The sequence below is a fragment of the Calidris pugnax genome, unplaced genomic scaffold (assembly GCF_001431845.1).
Source record: "Calidris pugnax isolate Ruff unplaced genomic scaffold, ASM143184v1 scaffold11, whole genome shotgun sequence".
NCBI lineage: Eukaryota > Metazoa > Chordata > Aves > Charadriiformes > Scolopacidae > Calidris > Calidris pugnax.
Genome location: NW_015090803.1, coordinates 4,847,580 through 4,863,990, shown reverse-complemented (window position 1 = coordinate 4,863,990; position 16,411 = coordinate 4,847,580). Strand labels below are relative to the sequence as shown.

Below are 16,411 nucleotides of genomic sequence, written 5' to 3'. Positions count from 1 at the left end.
CTACTGCATCACTGCAGAGGACCTCACCATTCACCATGCACAGCTGTAATGATGCAATGAAAAATTCCGACCTCACAAATTAGACTTGTCTAGTGTCTTATTGAGACACTTAGAGTGCATGTGAAGTTGCAGTAGACTTTCATGGAAGGTAAATACTATGGGAGTGTGGTGGCAAATCCACAACAAGCACCTATAGATGTTTGGTTTCATCATTATCCCATTAAATTTAATTCTTATTTGTTGAGTAATTGAGCTTGCATTAGTATTCTCTGTGCTTATAACATTTTTATCTCCAGTTAAAATGATGTTTAAATTCAGTATTGTGAAGTAGAGCAGCAAGAGCAACAAGAGGTGATCTGAATAACCACATGGTCTGTGTCTCTGCTTTTTCTATAGCTGTCAGAAATGATAGGAACAAAAAGAAGAAGGAACCTTCAAAGCAGGAGTCCACAGAAAACTATGAAATGACAGCAGAGTTGGATGATCTCACCGAGAAGATCCGAAAAGCTCACCAGGAAACCTTCCCTTCACTCTGCCAGCTGGGAAAATACACTACAGTAAGTATGGTTGGTGACATACAGGTTCTGGATATACCTGGATGATGTGAATTTTGCATTGGAGGCCTCAGACTTTATAGATAGATGCAGAAGTAGACACACTCTTTGCACCTCCTTAGCCTTAAAAAAACACAGGTATGCATGCAAATACATGCTGAAGAAGAGAAAGTCACTTAACTGTAAGCATTACTTAGTAGTATTGCGAGAGACTGTCTGAAGGATTAATCCAGCCCAGAGACAGGCTTGGAGTCCATGAGTCAATTACATGCCATCATTCATTAGAAATTTGTTGGCTTCCAAAGATGTGATCTCTGCTTTTGCGTCAGCAGATTACAACTTTGCAGGTGTAGAGAGTTCTTAAATGCTGCTGGATTACTGATGACAGTCCCAAAGCTACCCATGTCAAGGAAAACATGAAATGTCTGTATAAACCATTTTCCAAAATGCTCATTTGCAGTTTATTCCTCTTCTAGTCTACCAAAATACTACAAGGCAGCAAACACTTTTGCTTTTTTTAGAAGTGAAAAATTGTCTCCCCATCAAGAAGTCCAGTACTGTAGGAATTTCTCCAGAGGATAACTTGGGGAAATAATTTTTTTCTATACTTATATAAGTTGCTAAATATAGGGAAAGTCTGTTATATTTATTTATTTATTTATTTTGGAGAAAGAAGCCTATGTCAAGTTTGCAAATGCAGTAATAGATGCTTAAAAATAATTGTTAGGTAGTGTTTAAAGACATGTTGGTAGAGAAATGACTTGGCTTTTGCTGCTGTTGGTTGTAGCAGCACTGGCTGTTTCAGAGGGATGCGCAGAACATCCTGAAGTAGTTGAGCATGTGCTCTTGCTGCCGAGGCTGGAAGTTCAGGACCATCATGGCTGAGGCAAGGAGACACCTGCCTCCATGGTCCTTGTCCTCCATAGTTCCCCGGCTGGAGACCTGCAACCAAGCCCTAGAGGCCAGGTGAAATATCTCTGTCACTGGATTGCTCTCTGTTTTGAGTAAATGCCCTGCTACTGAAACAAATCACAGAATCACAGAACGATATGGAGTTGGAAGGGATATCTGGAGAAAATCTAGTCCAACCCCCCTGCAGGTCCACCTAAAGCAGGTTGCACAGGAACTTGTCCAGGCAGGTTTTGAACATCTCCAGAGATGGAGACTCCACCATCTCTCTGGTCAGCTTGTTCCAGTGCTCTGCCACCCTCAAAGTGAAGAAGTTTCTCCTCATGTTTAAATGGAACTTCTTATGTTCAAGTTTGTGCCCATTTCCTCTTGTCCTGTCACTGGGCACCACTGAAAAAAGATTGGACCCTTCCTCTTGACACCCACCTTTCAAGTATTTATAGGTGTTGATCAGATCCCCCCTCAGTCTTCTCTTCTCCAGAGTAAAAAGACCCAAGTCCCTCAGCCTTTGGGTTGAGTTAAATTTGTTAGAGAGTGATCTGGGCAAATCCCTGTGTGGCATGAATAGTCACTGTTTTAGCAGGGTGGGTTTTTATCCTATATTAATCCATTTTACAAAGTGCAAGGTTCAAAACTTTCAGGTCTAGGTGTAAGACTTCATGTTTAAGCGCAAGAGAAGCAAGGATACACCACCAAGGTGGAGTGATGTTAGGAAAAAACATGTTCTTCATGTTGCTGAAAGTATTTTCACAAATGTTTTTCACATTTAATCTTGAGACCCGCATGGAATGGCTGGCACTGGGGAAGGTCCCTGTCCTTGTGTTCTTCTGTGGTGCTATCCCTGCTCGGGTGAAATGTCCTCAAAAGAGGCAGTGTAGGTGTTGCTGGTGAATATTGCCCAGGCAGGCCCCCGGGGGCTAGCACAGCGTGCGAGGCTGGAAGCTCGGAAGCAGCCAGCTGGTGAGACAACCGAGGGCAGAGCTGGAGACGGTGGGATCCACACTGTGTCCTTCCAAGGAAATTCCTGGGTTAATGCCCTCCGCTCCTCTCCTCAGCACGTGTGGTTACATCTTTGTCTTGGAGTGAATAGAATCTCCCAAATAGGCTTTCACACTTCTGCAAACGTGATAGTGCTTCTGAACGAGTGTGAAAAATATCTTCCCAGTTCAAAGACGGCGAGTATATGCCTTGTAGAAGAGGTGATGGTATGTCCACAGCTGGGACACGTAGCCAGGCTGGTCTGCGTGCCAGTGTGTTGCTCACAGGCTGCCTTACAAATGGCCTGGCTACCCCAGAGTAATCTGTCGTGTGCCTCCCAACGTGAACGTGTCGGTACCTGCTTTTGTGTTGCCTCTGAATTAGAAGAGTGCACTGCTGCTGGTGTGGTGGCACTTCATACTGGTATTTGCCAAGGATCCTGGAGGGTTGAAAGATAAGCCTGGGCACCTATACGCTTGCATTATGTATTGGATGCTTAAGTATCATCAATATTTTAGCTCTTGAAATGATACAAGGGGATGAAATTGGAGAGGGTCTTGTTGCATATCACACCCACCACTGATGCCTTCATCCTTGGATTCCTCCTGACCCCCATGGTGAGTTTATATCCCTATTGGAATTTCAGAGCCCTTACTGAGAGCACCTGGATCTAAGTAATGAGCAGATGAATCTGGTCTGTCTATGGGCCCCGAGTAGCGATGACCTGACCACACTCTGAGGCTGGATATTGGTCATTCGTATCTCAGGCCAGATGGGACAGCTTGGGGAAAGAGATTTCTTGGTTTTATCGTTGGTCTGTTGGAAGTCCACAGCAGTTTACTGCACATGGCTGAAGTCCCTGCTGCTTTGTCATGGTTTGGTATTATACAAGTTGCAATAGCAAAATTATATGCAAAGAGTTGTTTTTGGCTTACCTTGAATCTTTGAGAGCAATGTGTCTTCTGTCAACAGCTGTGTCAAAACTAATAGCTGCAGTGCTAAATACTGACTGTCTTCTTGCTGCATTCTCCTAGTCTCCGTGTGAAATGCAGAGAATTTAAATCTCATCTAGCTAAGGTCTGGCGACCACTCCAGCTCTTTAGGTAGGAATTCAGTGTTAAGAGCTCATTTTTATGAGCTGTCTCTGCCCAGCTGTGGAAGGGACAGAGTGTCACTGGGGCTGGAGTAAGGGTGATCTTCATCTCCAGCTGCCCGCCAGCCCAGGAGCCAGCAGAAGCCTTTCTGCGGTGGTGAAGGATCCGGAAGGATTTGGGGGTGGAAGGTGTGTGTGCTGGTCAGAGGAGCACAGCTTCGGTGCTTGGACAACACCACCATCAAACGGCAGGGCTGAGGCAATAAACTTTCCTTTTGAAACACTAGAAATAGAGGCCCAAAGTCCAAAAAAAAGAAGAACGCAGCCCTTTTTCTAAACACTGAGCCCAAAGGCAGCTGGAACTCTATACCACACTTACTTTCTTGATAGTAACAAGCTGGTACGGGTAGAAGATTGCCACCAGTCCTGCTTTTATGCCACATTCTGCTGGCTAGCAGTCATGAAGCACGGTGTGCTCGCACTGCAGAGCATACAGATGGCTTTTGTAACCTGAGAGTTTTTTATTTAATTCTTTAAGCGAGAGGTGAGAAGTGAGTGTATTGAATCGATGTGGATTCGCTTGAATTTCACGAGCTTTGCGCTTGCGTGCTGGTGGAGAGGGGGGACGGAAGAAACTCTTCTTGCAAGCACAGCCCCTGCATGCCTTTGGTTACGTGATCGTTCAGACTGATTTAAAACACGATTTTCGTTGTTGCTAAAAAGAGCAAAGAATTTTAAGTATAAGAGAGTGGAGTAGCAAAGACCTTGCAGAGATAGAGTCATAAAAAAAAATCTGTTCAGACATTTGGCTTGCATTATCTGGCTCCTCTCGCTCTTGAGCAATGCAGCCTGCAGTTCCCAGAGGGAAAGGTTACATGGTGATTTTTTTTCCCCCGTTGTGTATTTTTACCTGTTAAAAAATGGTTTTGGAGAAGCATTTTCCATTAGGTTTTTTTATATCCATCTGCTCTTTGAAAAGAAAAAGTGTCCTGATCTGTAATAATTACCATACTTTGCATAGTTAATAAAAGTCTACTTAAAATAATGGGAGAATAGCACTCATATTAAATTCCCTGGGTCATTTGACTTAACAGTTGCATTTGGTGGGCAGTGGCAAGTGTAGTTCTGCCGGTGATGAGACTCAGCAAGCTGTTTAAACGTAATGGATTTCAAAAGTCCATCATAAATAGATCTGTTTTATTACTGTCATCCAGGTAAGAGAGAGTGCTGTAGTAATTTCTCTGGAGATGTCATACTTTATAGTATAATTGAGTGTAACTATACTGCTTGTCCCTTGGGACTGGTATTATTTGTAAGTCTACAGCTGTGTTACATCCAGCCTCGTGATAAAGGGAGGATAAAACAGAAAATAATTTTGGCTCTGCGGACCTTTGCTGTGGGTTCTCACGGGTTGCTTTTGGCTGGCTGGAAGTGAAGGGGTTTTGCATCTCGGTGGCATTTTGTCCTTTCTAAGTTCTGGGCTTAGAAGTTACATGGCTATTGTTCTGTGCCATTGCAGAAGAATATACATACATATATATGTATATGTGTACACATCTCCTGATGCTGGGACTGAGCAGAGGCATGTGCTGTGGTCCTTGGTGGGCTCGCCAGAGCTGGAGTGTATTGCTGCTTTTACTAAAGAGGCATAGCAAGTGTTCCTGATTAGGGCAGAGTGCCCCTGTGAGCCTTGTTTCATTTGTAAAGTGGATTTTAAAGACAGTAGGGATTCTGCTACTGTGTACGTTTCTGCGAGTACCTCATCCCGTATCGTTAATGTGGAGATAGAGCAGCCTGCAATGAAAAAACAAAAATGATGGAAAAAATGGGATCAATTTATGTGGCAAAAATGGCTGTTTAATTGGATTTCATAGCAAGGTTGGGCCTTTCCACTGATAAAGATGCCACTAGGGTGTATTACAGTATTGTTCCACCATATGTGCGCTGGTGCAGAGGCCTGAAAAACATGCAAGGCTGCTCCTGGAAAAGACACCTAAAAACTGCTTCAGTAAAATATTCAGGAAAAGTCATAGCGTCTGCATCTTTTTCACAGCATGGTTAGAGGAGATCCCCAGGCAAATTTAATCAGAGTTTCTGCTTCTAACATGCATTTTATTAACCCCGTGTTTTATTGTTCAACCTATACATTGAGTCCGTTTTGGTTTTCCATATTCAGAAATGCTGCTAAAAATCCAGCTATTTTCTGTGACGCTTGCAACTACATTCGTTACCAAATAAAATGTTAAAAGTCTTCCCATTTGTAGCATCTCAAAGATAATGTGTAAACCACATTAGCTCCAACACTGAGGAATCTGGCACGCGGCGTAATAAAACACCGGGTTATTTTGTATTTTATTAACTGCCCCTTCTCTTCAGTTTGCATAATAGTGAGTTAGATTTACATTTGTTAAGACGGCCGTGCATTACTCTTAATAGAAGACATGTCAAACTTCCCGTTGCCGGTACTGCAGCATGATAAAGTAACCTCATATGATACTGATGAAGATTTCGTTCACACTTGCTGGTTTCATGCAACGTCTTTTTTTCCAGATGGATACCCTATTGTAAAATGATTTCCTGCTTTAGGCTCTGCTTTGTGTAGCTCTCTGCTATGCCATCTTTCTATGAACTGGATAAACTGCCTATTAAATTTAATTACAGCCTGAATGACTGCACATCTTGATCTTATTTTTCCTCCAATGTACTGTATTTCACCAAGGTCCTTGAGGATGAAATAAAATAAATCTGAAGGATGCATACTCCAGTAGCCGAAAGAAATGTTTCAAAGGGCATTACAATGACTGTTAACCCATTAGTTTTGGACCATTTTGAAGGCAATTCTTTAGGTTTAGAATTATAAAGACATTTTCTCCTATCCTTTCTGCTGCCATTTAAAAAAAGCCCAAAACAAACCAGAGGAAGTTCCCAGAATAAAAATTCAAATTGAAATGATGAAGTTAATTTCTTATCCCTTAAAAAGAGGTGGAGTGGGGAAGAGCACGTGTGCGCCTTCAAACTGTTCAACATAGTTAGCATTTATTTTTTGCAATCAGGGCCTGATGTAAATATTACTCTCTCGAGTCTCCACCCTGTTGCAAGTGAGGGTGAATGTCGGGCTAGCAGGGTCCTTGGAGACCCATCAGGACTTTCTCCGTCATGACTGATGGTGGTCATGGCGTCTGCGAAGGCAGCCCCAGGAGCGGGTGACAGAGCATCGCAGCCAAGCTGAGCTCACCCCACGTCCCCTTGTCGACCTCTTCAGGCCCTGTGTCCTTCTTGTGAACCCAAGAAAGCTGGTGGCTTCAGAGGTTTGCAAGGAGGTGGACGTCCTCACCATCAGCAGCGATGGTGGCAGAGTCACTGGAGATGTTTCCTCCAAGGAAGTGCAACCTGTATAAACCAAATACTTTTTGATGGCTATTTATCTGCCATGTCTGTTAAGCTTTTAGGTTGAGGCTCCTCTCATTTAACTTTAATTTTAAAGTTAATTTAGCACTTCAACTAGCTAAGACTAAGGCACCTAACCACACCGGCTTCCTCTGCAGCTGGGGGGAAAGCTGCCATCCGAGGGGATTTTCCCTTACCTGTCTTTGTTACCTAACAGGGGTGTGTGGGCCTTTTTTTTGGAGATGCCTCTCTCTTTCTTGGTTAGTCAACAAGCTAGATGAGGCATGGAAGAGAGAAACTCTGCCTTTGGTTTTCCGTGGTTGCAGCTCAGCACCTTGGGCAAGTTCATTACCAGTGTATTTCTACAGGTAAAATTCCTCTTGAATGAAGAGATCACCCAGATGCCAAAGACAGCTGCAACGCTCACCAAACCTGGTGGTTCAGGAGATAGTCAGGGGGACCATCATGCTGGCTGCATCCCACACAGCATGGGATGCAGTGCTGGCGGAATGGGAATATGCTGTGTGCTGGGGATGGAGAAGAGGGGCCTCTGGTGTTTTAGAGCTCTGTTGTTATCTGTTATATCTGTTATTTCTCGTCACCCCAGGGAGATCATGGGTGGGTTGGAAACAGCTCACCAGGTTCCCCATGCCCCTGTCTTTAGTTGGGCTAGCGTCAAAGAGATCACAGTAACTTTTGAGTCAGCTGGTTCTTGACTGACATGTTTAACTTTTTTAAGGGTTAAGTGATTATTCTGAATGTATGAAAACATGAGTTTAATGACAAACTTGACACAAATTTGCTACTCATCCTAGGAAATTACAGCCTTTTCCATTAAGATACGTGAATATATGGAAACAGCCTTTGAAAGATGCAGTTGGAATGTCCTTGTAACACCTCTAACAGTAGGGTATATGTTGGGTGCACCATCAAATGAGCATATAGCATTCATCAGTGCACAGGGTGTTTTTCTTAACGTTGTGTAAAGAAATGCTCTTTAATTCATGGGAGACTGTAGCTTGAGAAAGCTGTAAAACTCTTGCAGAGCCACAGAGCAGATAAATTAACTAGAACTAATTTGCTAAGACCTTAAGTATGTGAAACGATGTTCCAAATATGGTGCTGCTTTTTCCAGATGAGGACCCGGTATTCTCATTCCACTGTTCATTTATATTTTCTGGGGTACAACTGTAAATTGTCTCTCTCAATGCACTTATTATATAATGGCAAGGAAGAATAATGATAGTGGCATTTGGAAATGTTTAAGTTCATTTGTATTCCTTGTACAGATGGCCTCTGCAATCGTAAGTAGCAGAGAAATATCCAAGGAATTTTCAGGCGATTAATCCAAGTTATAAACCAGCATCATCCCAACAGCAAGCTGCAGAAAATGCCTGGAATGTTAATAGAAAGTACTTCTGGAAGGAATACTCGGTTGTTGTTTCTTTCCCTTGAAAAACCATTTACTGAAAGGGACGTTGTTGATTTATGGTGCCTTCTGTCTGTCTTTCCAGAACTCCAGCGCAGATCATCGGGTCCGACTGGACCTCGGGCTTTGGGACAAATTCAGTGAACTTGCAACAAAGTGCATTATTAAAATAGTGGAATTTGCAAAGCGATTGCCAGGCTTTACAAGTTTGACCATTGCAGACCAGATAACTCTACTTAAAGCAGCCTGCCTGGATATACTGGTATGTATTTTTAACATCATTGCTTTGCTACTGATGTATTTTCTATTGCTCTTTTTACTGTAATTGAGAGGGAGAGGGGGTCAAATACTGTCCTGGCCTTACGGTTGCGAAATTGAACTCACCGGGTAGGCTGGTGTGGTCACAAGCAGACCCTGGCACGTCTGCAGACGTGTTACATGGGATAAGCATGATTTTCAAAACAAGTCCTTACAGTTTGTGGATTTCAGTATAGTTGCAAGAAGGGCACATTTTGGTATTGTGGCACTAGCTTGAAATATGTGCAACTTTGGAAAAATTTCCTTATTCTTTTCTCCTTCCTTCTCCCTCCAAAACATAATGCTTTGTATGAAGGGTACTTAGACTGCCCACTGTGTGATGTTTTAGGAAGGTGGTGTTCCTGTGGTCGTGAGGTGATTTGAGGAGCAAGATACAAATCTTTAGAGTGAGGTTTTTGCAGGTTGTGGAGGTTTTGTAGGTTGTTCTGTGCCCGGAGCCCGGCAGGCGTGAGCCTTTGGCCACGCAGATCCCCTGCTTTCACCAGTGCTGCAGGCACCTGGGGAGGTGGGCTCTGTAAGGGACTCTGTGCAGATTTTAGCTAAATGTCATTTAAATTTTAAATAGGCAAAGATACAACCTGCAGCAAGGAACTGTGCAGATGGGCTTGGAGTTTTTCTCCAGACCTTGCTGCTATGTCAAGGCGAGCTGTCTTCCCTCCCTTTGTCTCCGGTTGTTTCTGTCACGCTGACCTTCAGAGGAACCCTCTGGGATCTCAGCATTTCTTTATCAAGACCTTAGAGGTCTCCAGGCTTTTAGTTGCAAATATGTTTCTTATTCTTGGCCGTAGCAATGACTTCCAGTAAAACAGTATTTCAACGTGTTTTAAACATATTTAAAATGTTTTCTTCTGAGTACAAAACTTGAGGTCGTCACTGAGCCAAGCATGGCTGAGAAGCCCGTTGTGGGATGGATGGATATATGTAGATATATTTTTGGCACGACACAGGGGCTGAAACTAGGGAATTTGAAGTAATTAATCTTGGAATTTCTAAAAGTGCATTGCTTCAAACAGGATCATACTGAGGAGGACGTTAACTGCTGTGACCTTTTCCTCCTGTTTTGTCAAAAGCTGTTTTGAAGAGTGGCATCTAGAGGACATTGATGAAGGAGGAAGAGGGGTGGGAGAAGGGAAGGGGTATTGTTCTGCGGTGTATAAGAAAAGGGAAGGTTGAGGTTGCCCTGTCGTGCTCGAGATTCACTTCTCTTTGTCCCTTTTGTCCGGTCTCTCAGTCAGACCTGACCATCCCACCGTTTCTGCGTGTAGTCCCTCGGTGGGGCAGGGCCATTTGTTCCCAATTGCACGCCTGTCCTCACCAGCCCTGTCCTGGTGAGACACAGTTACCTTCCCCTTGCCCCGAAAGGCGTTCGGTCATCGATAAACTGTGGCAGTGCCTCAAGTGTGTTCTGTCAGGTGTGTGGGATGGGAACCGCTTCGTGCTTTGCTGCTGTAACCAGTAACAAATGGTTAATACAGAAACTACCCAAAAACGGTGGGGAGGAGTCAGGAGTTAGCAAGAATCTGTGCGTCCAAACTCTTTACCCCTAAAACTTTGGTCCTTAAGCTGCCACCCCCTATTTGTTGCTGCCATGCCCTGGCTCCTCAGCTGCTGGAAAAAGACATACCCTAATTCTGTAATGGCTCAGGATTCTGCAAGCTCCTGGTGCTTTTTGCTGGGGTGGGTAGTGGGAGTTCACCCCAGGAGCCTGCAGACCCCTGTGGGTCCCCCCAGAGCCCCGCTCACTGCTTGTGTCACCAGCACCGGCTGGGTAACGTCAAGTGTTTAGGGGTAGCCTTTCTGCTAGTGGTTTTTATCTGAAGTGCCCAGATAAAGGCACTCCGCAGCCTTTGATCAAAGTGACTAAATAAAAGCCTGGTTGCCAGATTAGAAAAAAGAATTAATGAAGCAGGTGGTAAACGGTGACTTTATTTCAACTAATTAATGGATAGAAAGGGTTGATTCTTTAATGCAGTTCACCGCTGTTACTTTGTGGCCATGTGGCAACCTTCAAGCTCAAGTTATAAACTTTCCTGAGGCCTGATCACCTGCTCCTTCTCCGTTTGGTTTCTCACGAGAAGGGGCCAGTCGCAGCGGGTGCAGGGGGTGCCACCCATCTGCAGCAGGGAGGAGCTGAGGCTTCTTCAGGAAGGGGAGCAGATAAAACGTGGTTGCCATGAAGAGTCCTGACTCTCCCCTGCGACATTTACACAAGCTCTATGCGGCTGTTTTACTTACTGCTTAGAAAGGAAAAGGGATAATTACCGCGAGCACGGTAATGCGGAGTGAAATGCCCATACCCATTAAACCCCCATCACCCACACGCCACCAGAACTGCAGAGCAGCTCTGTCTCTCTATTTAAAGCTAAATTTCAGCACTTGGAGCAGTGTCTTAATAGCGCATGGTCCCTGCCCCCAACGAGCTAGTTCTCCTCATTATGAGTTTTTTGAACGATTTATTTCGTACCTTGAGACACGGGGTGAGCACCATTTCCCTTCCTTCTGCTGGTGCCTGCCCATGGTCGGCCGTGTGAGTGCTGCCGAGCGTGGGGACAACCCTGCCGTCCCCTGGACGTGTCCCCAGAGCCATGGCATGTGGGAGGGACAGCGTGGGGCTCCCAGCCCTGGCCAGGTGGGGTGGCTGGCCTCCCCCCACCAGCAGAACCCCAGTTCACTGCCCACCCACCCAGCAGCACGATCTCTGGGCTGTGGGGAGGTCTTATGGAGCCTGCTGAGGGCTCTGCTCAGTTGGTTCCTGCGACCGTGGATGCTCAAACCCCCCGACAGGCTGACCAAGGAGATGGTGCCAGGAGCTCAGTGAGCTCCGCTGGGTATGGGCCAAAGGATTGTTTTATATACAAACAAGCAAAATCTCTGGAAGGGAAATAACATCAAGCCTCACAAGGCAGCTGAAGGCGCCGATTGGGGATGGTGGAATTTGTATCTGCTCTGGTGCCAAAAGTTTTCAGGGATAAATATTACTAAACTTCAGTCAGTAACCCTCGTAAAAGCCAGTGCTGCTGCCGGGGAGGCTGCCCCGGCACCGCCAGCCATCCCCAGCCTCGCCGAGCTCCAGCAAAACCAACATGGAAAGAGCCTGGAGCCCAGCCTGCCTGAAATCCAATGGACCCAACCCTGGGAAGTCCTTGAGCCCTAATCCTTAATAATGTCATTTTTGCTTTCTGTTGTAACCCCCGTGTGTTGATGGTAGGAAGGTGTTTGTGTGTGGAACCCGTGCTGGTGGGACATGGCAGCGCCGTGAGGTTTGCTCCTTGTTTCAGAGTCACCTGCTTGGGTTTCTGCTGGCAGGAACCATCCCAGCCGACTGAGGCAGGTAGTGTCTAACGACAGGATTTCTTACAGTTTGCCTGAACTAATCTTATTTAAAATGAGTAACAATTTTACGGTAGCAACAATTTTGTAAATGCAACTTTCTGGTGGGTTCTGGATTTGCGTGACCTGTGGGGTTTTTGCTTTGCGCTTTGTAGCTGGCTCATAGGAACCCCAGATGCTTTAAGACATAAATACTTGAAACAAAGGGTCCTTTAATCATGGGCAAGAACCTTATTTATGGCTGCAAGTGACATTTAAGAGCAGAGTGACAACTAAAATACTTGGCTTGGTTACAAAATCTAAACAACGTTGAGGACATTAGGAGGATGTCTTCTAGACAGCGGTTCAGTTTAAACCAGAGAAAGATACCGTGATTTCTTATTTTGAAGTGCTGACATCTCCCATATGTTCTGCAGTGAATATGAGCTTGAAATCAGCTTCACTTTGACACTGGAAGTTTGCCCGAGAAAGGGTTAGCAGCGAATCAGCAATATCCACGGTGTCTTGCAGATCTTGATGAAGGATACGAATAATTTTTTTCAAAAAAAAACCCCAAAACCAAAAAACCAACATTTCAAATGATCTGCCTCGGAGTTTAATAACGGCGTGTTGTGGGATAATGTCGAAGGAATGCAGGAGAAACCCGAGACCCCATTGCTGCAGTGAAGCTCGGTGCAGTCGTGGCAGAAACCCGTGGTTGAGGTTCAGCTGTGCCCGTGCCCGGCAGAGGCCCCGCAGGCTCCTCCAGGTGGTGGTGGCCGGGGCAGGGCTGAGGTGGGAAAGCCTGAAGTCTGCCTTTTGCAAAAAAAGCTACTCTACTTGCAGTCTAAGCCCGGGAGCAGCTAAACTCCACAGGAAATTTATGTTTTAATTAGAAATTCTGCAGGTCTCTCTCTGTGCGTGCCCACGGGGGCTCTAGGCTGAGTAACCCAACCCCAAATTCATTCCCGGTGAGGATCTGACCTGGAATTCTTCCTCTGCGTTGGCCCTGGGGGGCAGTGATTTGGTAGGTCTTTGCTGAGCACCCCCAGCCCACATCCCCAAAGGGGAGGGGGCTTGTGGTACCCATGGGTGAGCGTGGAGAGCTTCACCGCGAGGGAACCAGCAGCCTGTTGTATGGAAGGAGGTGCACGTTCAGCCCCCGTGTTTTTTTTGGGATGAGTACTCCAGGGCACCCCAGTCCCTCTGGGCTGGGAGCCTCTGGGCAGCTGGTCTCCAGACTTGCTCTCGGAGGGAGGGTATTGAGGAACTGTGTCTGCCACCCCTGCGTGGGCAGCCTCTGGGAAACACCACAGCATTTCCCCCTTTAGCTCCAAGTCCCAATCCAGTAATTTGCTGGGCTGGGAGTCCTGAGGGTACGGAGGAAGGAACTCCTGTTGCTAAGAGTTATCAATTAAAATAGCACCAGAGTAAAAGGGAGTGCCTTTTTCCCCAGCTGAGCTAAGGGAAAATCAGTGCCACTTCAGAAACACAGAGCCGTGTTCCTCCAGAGGTGGGACACCTGATCATCACAGGCCACACGCTCTTGCTGGAAGGCAGCTACTGTGGGAAGAGCTGCACTCCAGTTTCTCTTGCGTGCCATTGGAGAAGTAAACCAAGTAGCTCTTGGGTTTCTCAATAAATATGCCAAGTTTTCAAACCTCGCTTTTCTTGAAAACAACAAACTCTGCATGTTTCTTCTCCTTTCTATACAGTGCTTTTAAAGATTTAGAAGGATAACCAACAGCGAACTTGAGGGGAGAGAACTGCCAGTGGTTGCTGGCAGCACAGAATATGGTAAACATGCTGTCTCTTATTGACAGGGTGCCATGCTTTGTGATGTTAATTTCTGCTAATAATCCTGAGATACACTTTGGCTGCTACATAAAACCTTTGGAGTTACCAGCAGCCTTTTAAGATCACTTCTGTTAGTGGGGAATTTGTGGCCAGTGAAGAATTTGAGTGCCATGCGTTTGTATTTGTGCCTCTCTTGGTCATTGATTCAAGTAATTTCAAGAGTTTATTCTAATTCAGGGGTAGGGGAACGACGTGGAACGTGCCTGTCCAACCACAGAGAGTCTCTGTGCTTCAGTGTGTACCCACAGTGTGAGATAAGAGCATTGCTGAGATAGAAAATAGTTGAAGAGCCTTCTGCAGAAATACGCCCTATTAAGTCTCTTACCAAGGAATTTAAGAAGAGAAATAAAAGCTCCCCTGTAGGTCTCTCGCATGCCGTGTCCTCCTCGTTCTCCTCCCTGCTTATTTGGAGCAGTGTTGCCAGGCAAAGATGAAAGTGGGAGAACCAAGCCCGGGCTGGTCAGCAGCCAAGTGCTGGGGCCTCTGACTCAGAGCTTCGGCAGCCATAGGAATAATTAACATTCTCCCTGTGCTCGCTTACGTTCCTGTAAATCTTTTGTGTTGAATATTTAAAACCAAGTAGGATGGCTGGATGGGAAGTAAGTACAGTCAAGCCCTGAAAAAACACAGCTGTGGTCTTTGCTCAGCTCATCAGCTAGACTTGGGTAAAGGTTTGGTTTGGTTTGGTTTGGTGATAAGCCCTCGCCCACCTCTGATTATTTTAAACATTAAGCATTGACAGATATATATATATATATAAAATAGAAATATCTCAATGTGATGGACATCTCTTCCATTTGATCCTGAAGGTGGGGGTCACCAATAGCAGCTGTACAAATGAGCCTGTGCTGTACGGAGTCCTTCATGGGACACGTCCCGGGCTGCTCTCGGGGGAGCCTTCGGGCAGGGGCTGTGGTCTGTTCCCCTGCCTGCCCTGGTGTTCCCCTGCCAGCTTCCACAGGAGCAGCGAGGGCTCCCCGAAGCACAAGCTCCGTTCTGGCTCTTTCTCCAACTCATCCGTGTCCGCGCTCGCTCACAGGAGGTGCCGCAGAGACACCTTGTCCTTACCAGAGACACAACCCAGAGAGGGGCTGTCACGCGAAATCAATCCCTGAAATCAATGAAATATGTGAGTGTGTGTTCAAAGAGGTGAGAGGGTTTTATGATCTTGGTGGATCAGAGCAGCAGTGCCATAGTGTTTTATGGTCAGGTGTGCAAGGCGTACTAATTAAAGAGCAGTTTATGGGAATATAATGGTGATGGTGACCTCAGTGGTGAGAATTGCATAGAAGTTTTGATTATTTCATAACTAGGGGGGAAGTTTCTTTTCTTAAATTTCTGTCATAAAATACACCTATAGTCAATTGAGTATATTTACCTTGTACCAGAGGATTTTTGTGCTTCTAGAACCCAACAAAGTGGAGTTTGATTTTGGATTGTTTTGATGTGACGGTGCACTGCAGCTCCGTGGGGCATTCCCCACACCGGGGAAATGCAACAAACCTCTCATGGAGTCAATTCTTCAGGTTTCTTTTTCTTTTGCATGTGTGTGTGTGTCCTCCCACAGATCCTTAGAATTTGCACAAGATACACACCAGAACAGGACACCATGACCTTTTCCGATGGCCTTACCCTAAACCGAACTCAGATGCACAACGCCGGGTTTGGCCCGCTGACCGACCTCGTGTTCACCTTTGCCAACCAGCTCCTGCCTTTGGAAATGGATGATACCGAAACAGGTCTCCTGAGTGCCATCTGCTTAATCTGTGGAGGTACCGTACCCCGTGGGCCCCGACGCGTTTGAGGAGGACACACATGATAAGATCTTCATTTATGTTTCACTTGTTTTGCTTTCCTGTACTAAAACTCCCATCTAAAATAGGCATATGCATAATATTGTTGTGTACGTTACATAAAGCACTTAGTACTAAAGGTTTGTTTTCCACTGGTGATAGTTATTGGTTTTATTATTGATATGTTTGTAAGTGAATTGAATCATTCTGTCAAGTAACCAACCCGTTATTTGCCTGACAAAGGACTACGGGATATGAATCTGTGATTCTGTGATTTTTTTATAAGCAGCCTATGGGTATCTCTATGAATGACCTTCGTTATGGCAAGATGCCCGTTGTGTTGCACTCATAAATATAATTAATGCATATGCAGCTAGTTACCTTCACAACGAATCCATTGGTGATATAACTTTCTTTTGAAAAAAAAATAGATTATACTTCAAAATTAGCACAGTGGCACTGATGATGTGATTTGGAGGGGGCTGATTACAACTTGAAAGGGACATTGGCAAGTGAAATCAGGTAAAATCATGGTTTTAAAATACAAAAAGCAAAGTCTCAAATAATTTCCAACTTCCTCTGTAAATTTCTGTTATTTTGATCACCTCCTCTGCATAATCTGGACTAGCCATAGGAACACACTGTGGTTAGTTGGGCCATTTTGTCGAAAGACAAACCAGGCGTTACTAGAGAATGTTTAGAGCCAGTCTTTGTGGGCAATGGCCCTTTAGTACAAAATCATTCTGCTTTTATGTGTCTGTAACCGTAACCCATCAGCAGCATC

At 45.3% G+C, this 16,411-nt stretch overlaps 1 protein-coding gene across 3 annotated transcripts in view; it reads left to right on the top strand.

Annotated features, from left to right (window-relative positions):
* The window catches only part of RARB (retinoic acid receptor, beta), a 317,069-nt gene that overhangs the window by 298,529 nt on the left and 2,129 nt on the right, over positions 1–16,411 (top strand). For all 3 annotated transcript variants that reach the window (XM_014937721.1, XM_014937722.1, XM_014937723.1), the window contains 3 exons: positions 397–557; positions 8,436–8,612; positions 15,402–15,606. In XM_014937721.1, the coding sequence (XP_014793207.1) occupies positions 397–557; positions 8,436–8,612; positions 15,402–15,606 (543 nt within the window). The remainder of the gene's footprint in view (positions 1–396; positions 558–8,435; positions 8,613–15,401; positions 15,607–16,411) is intronic.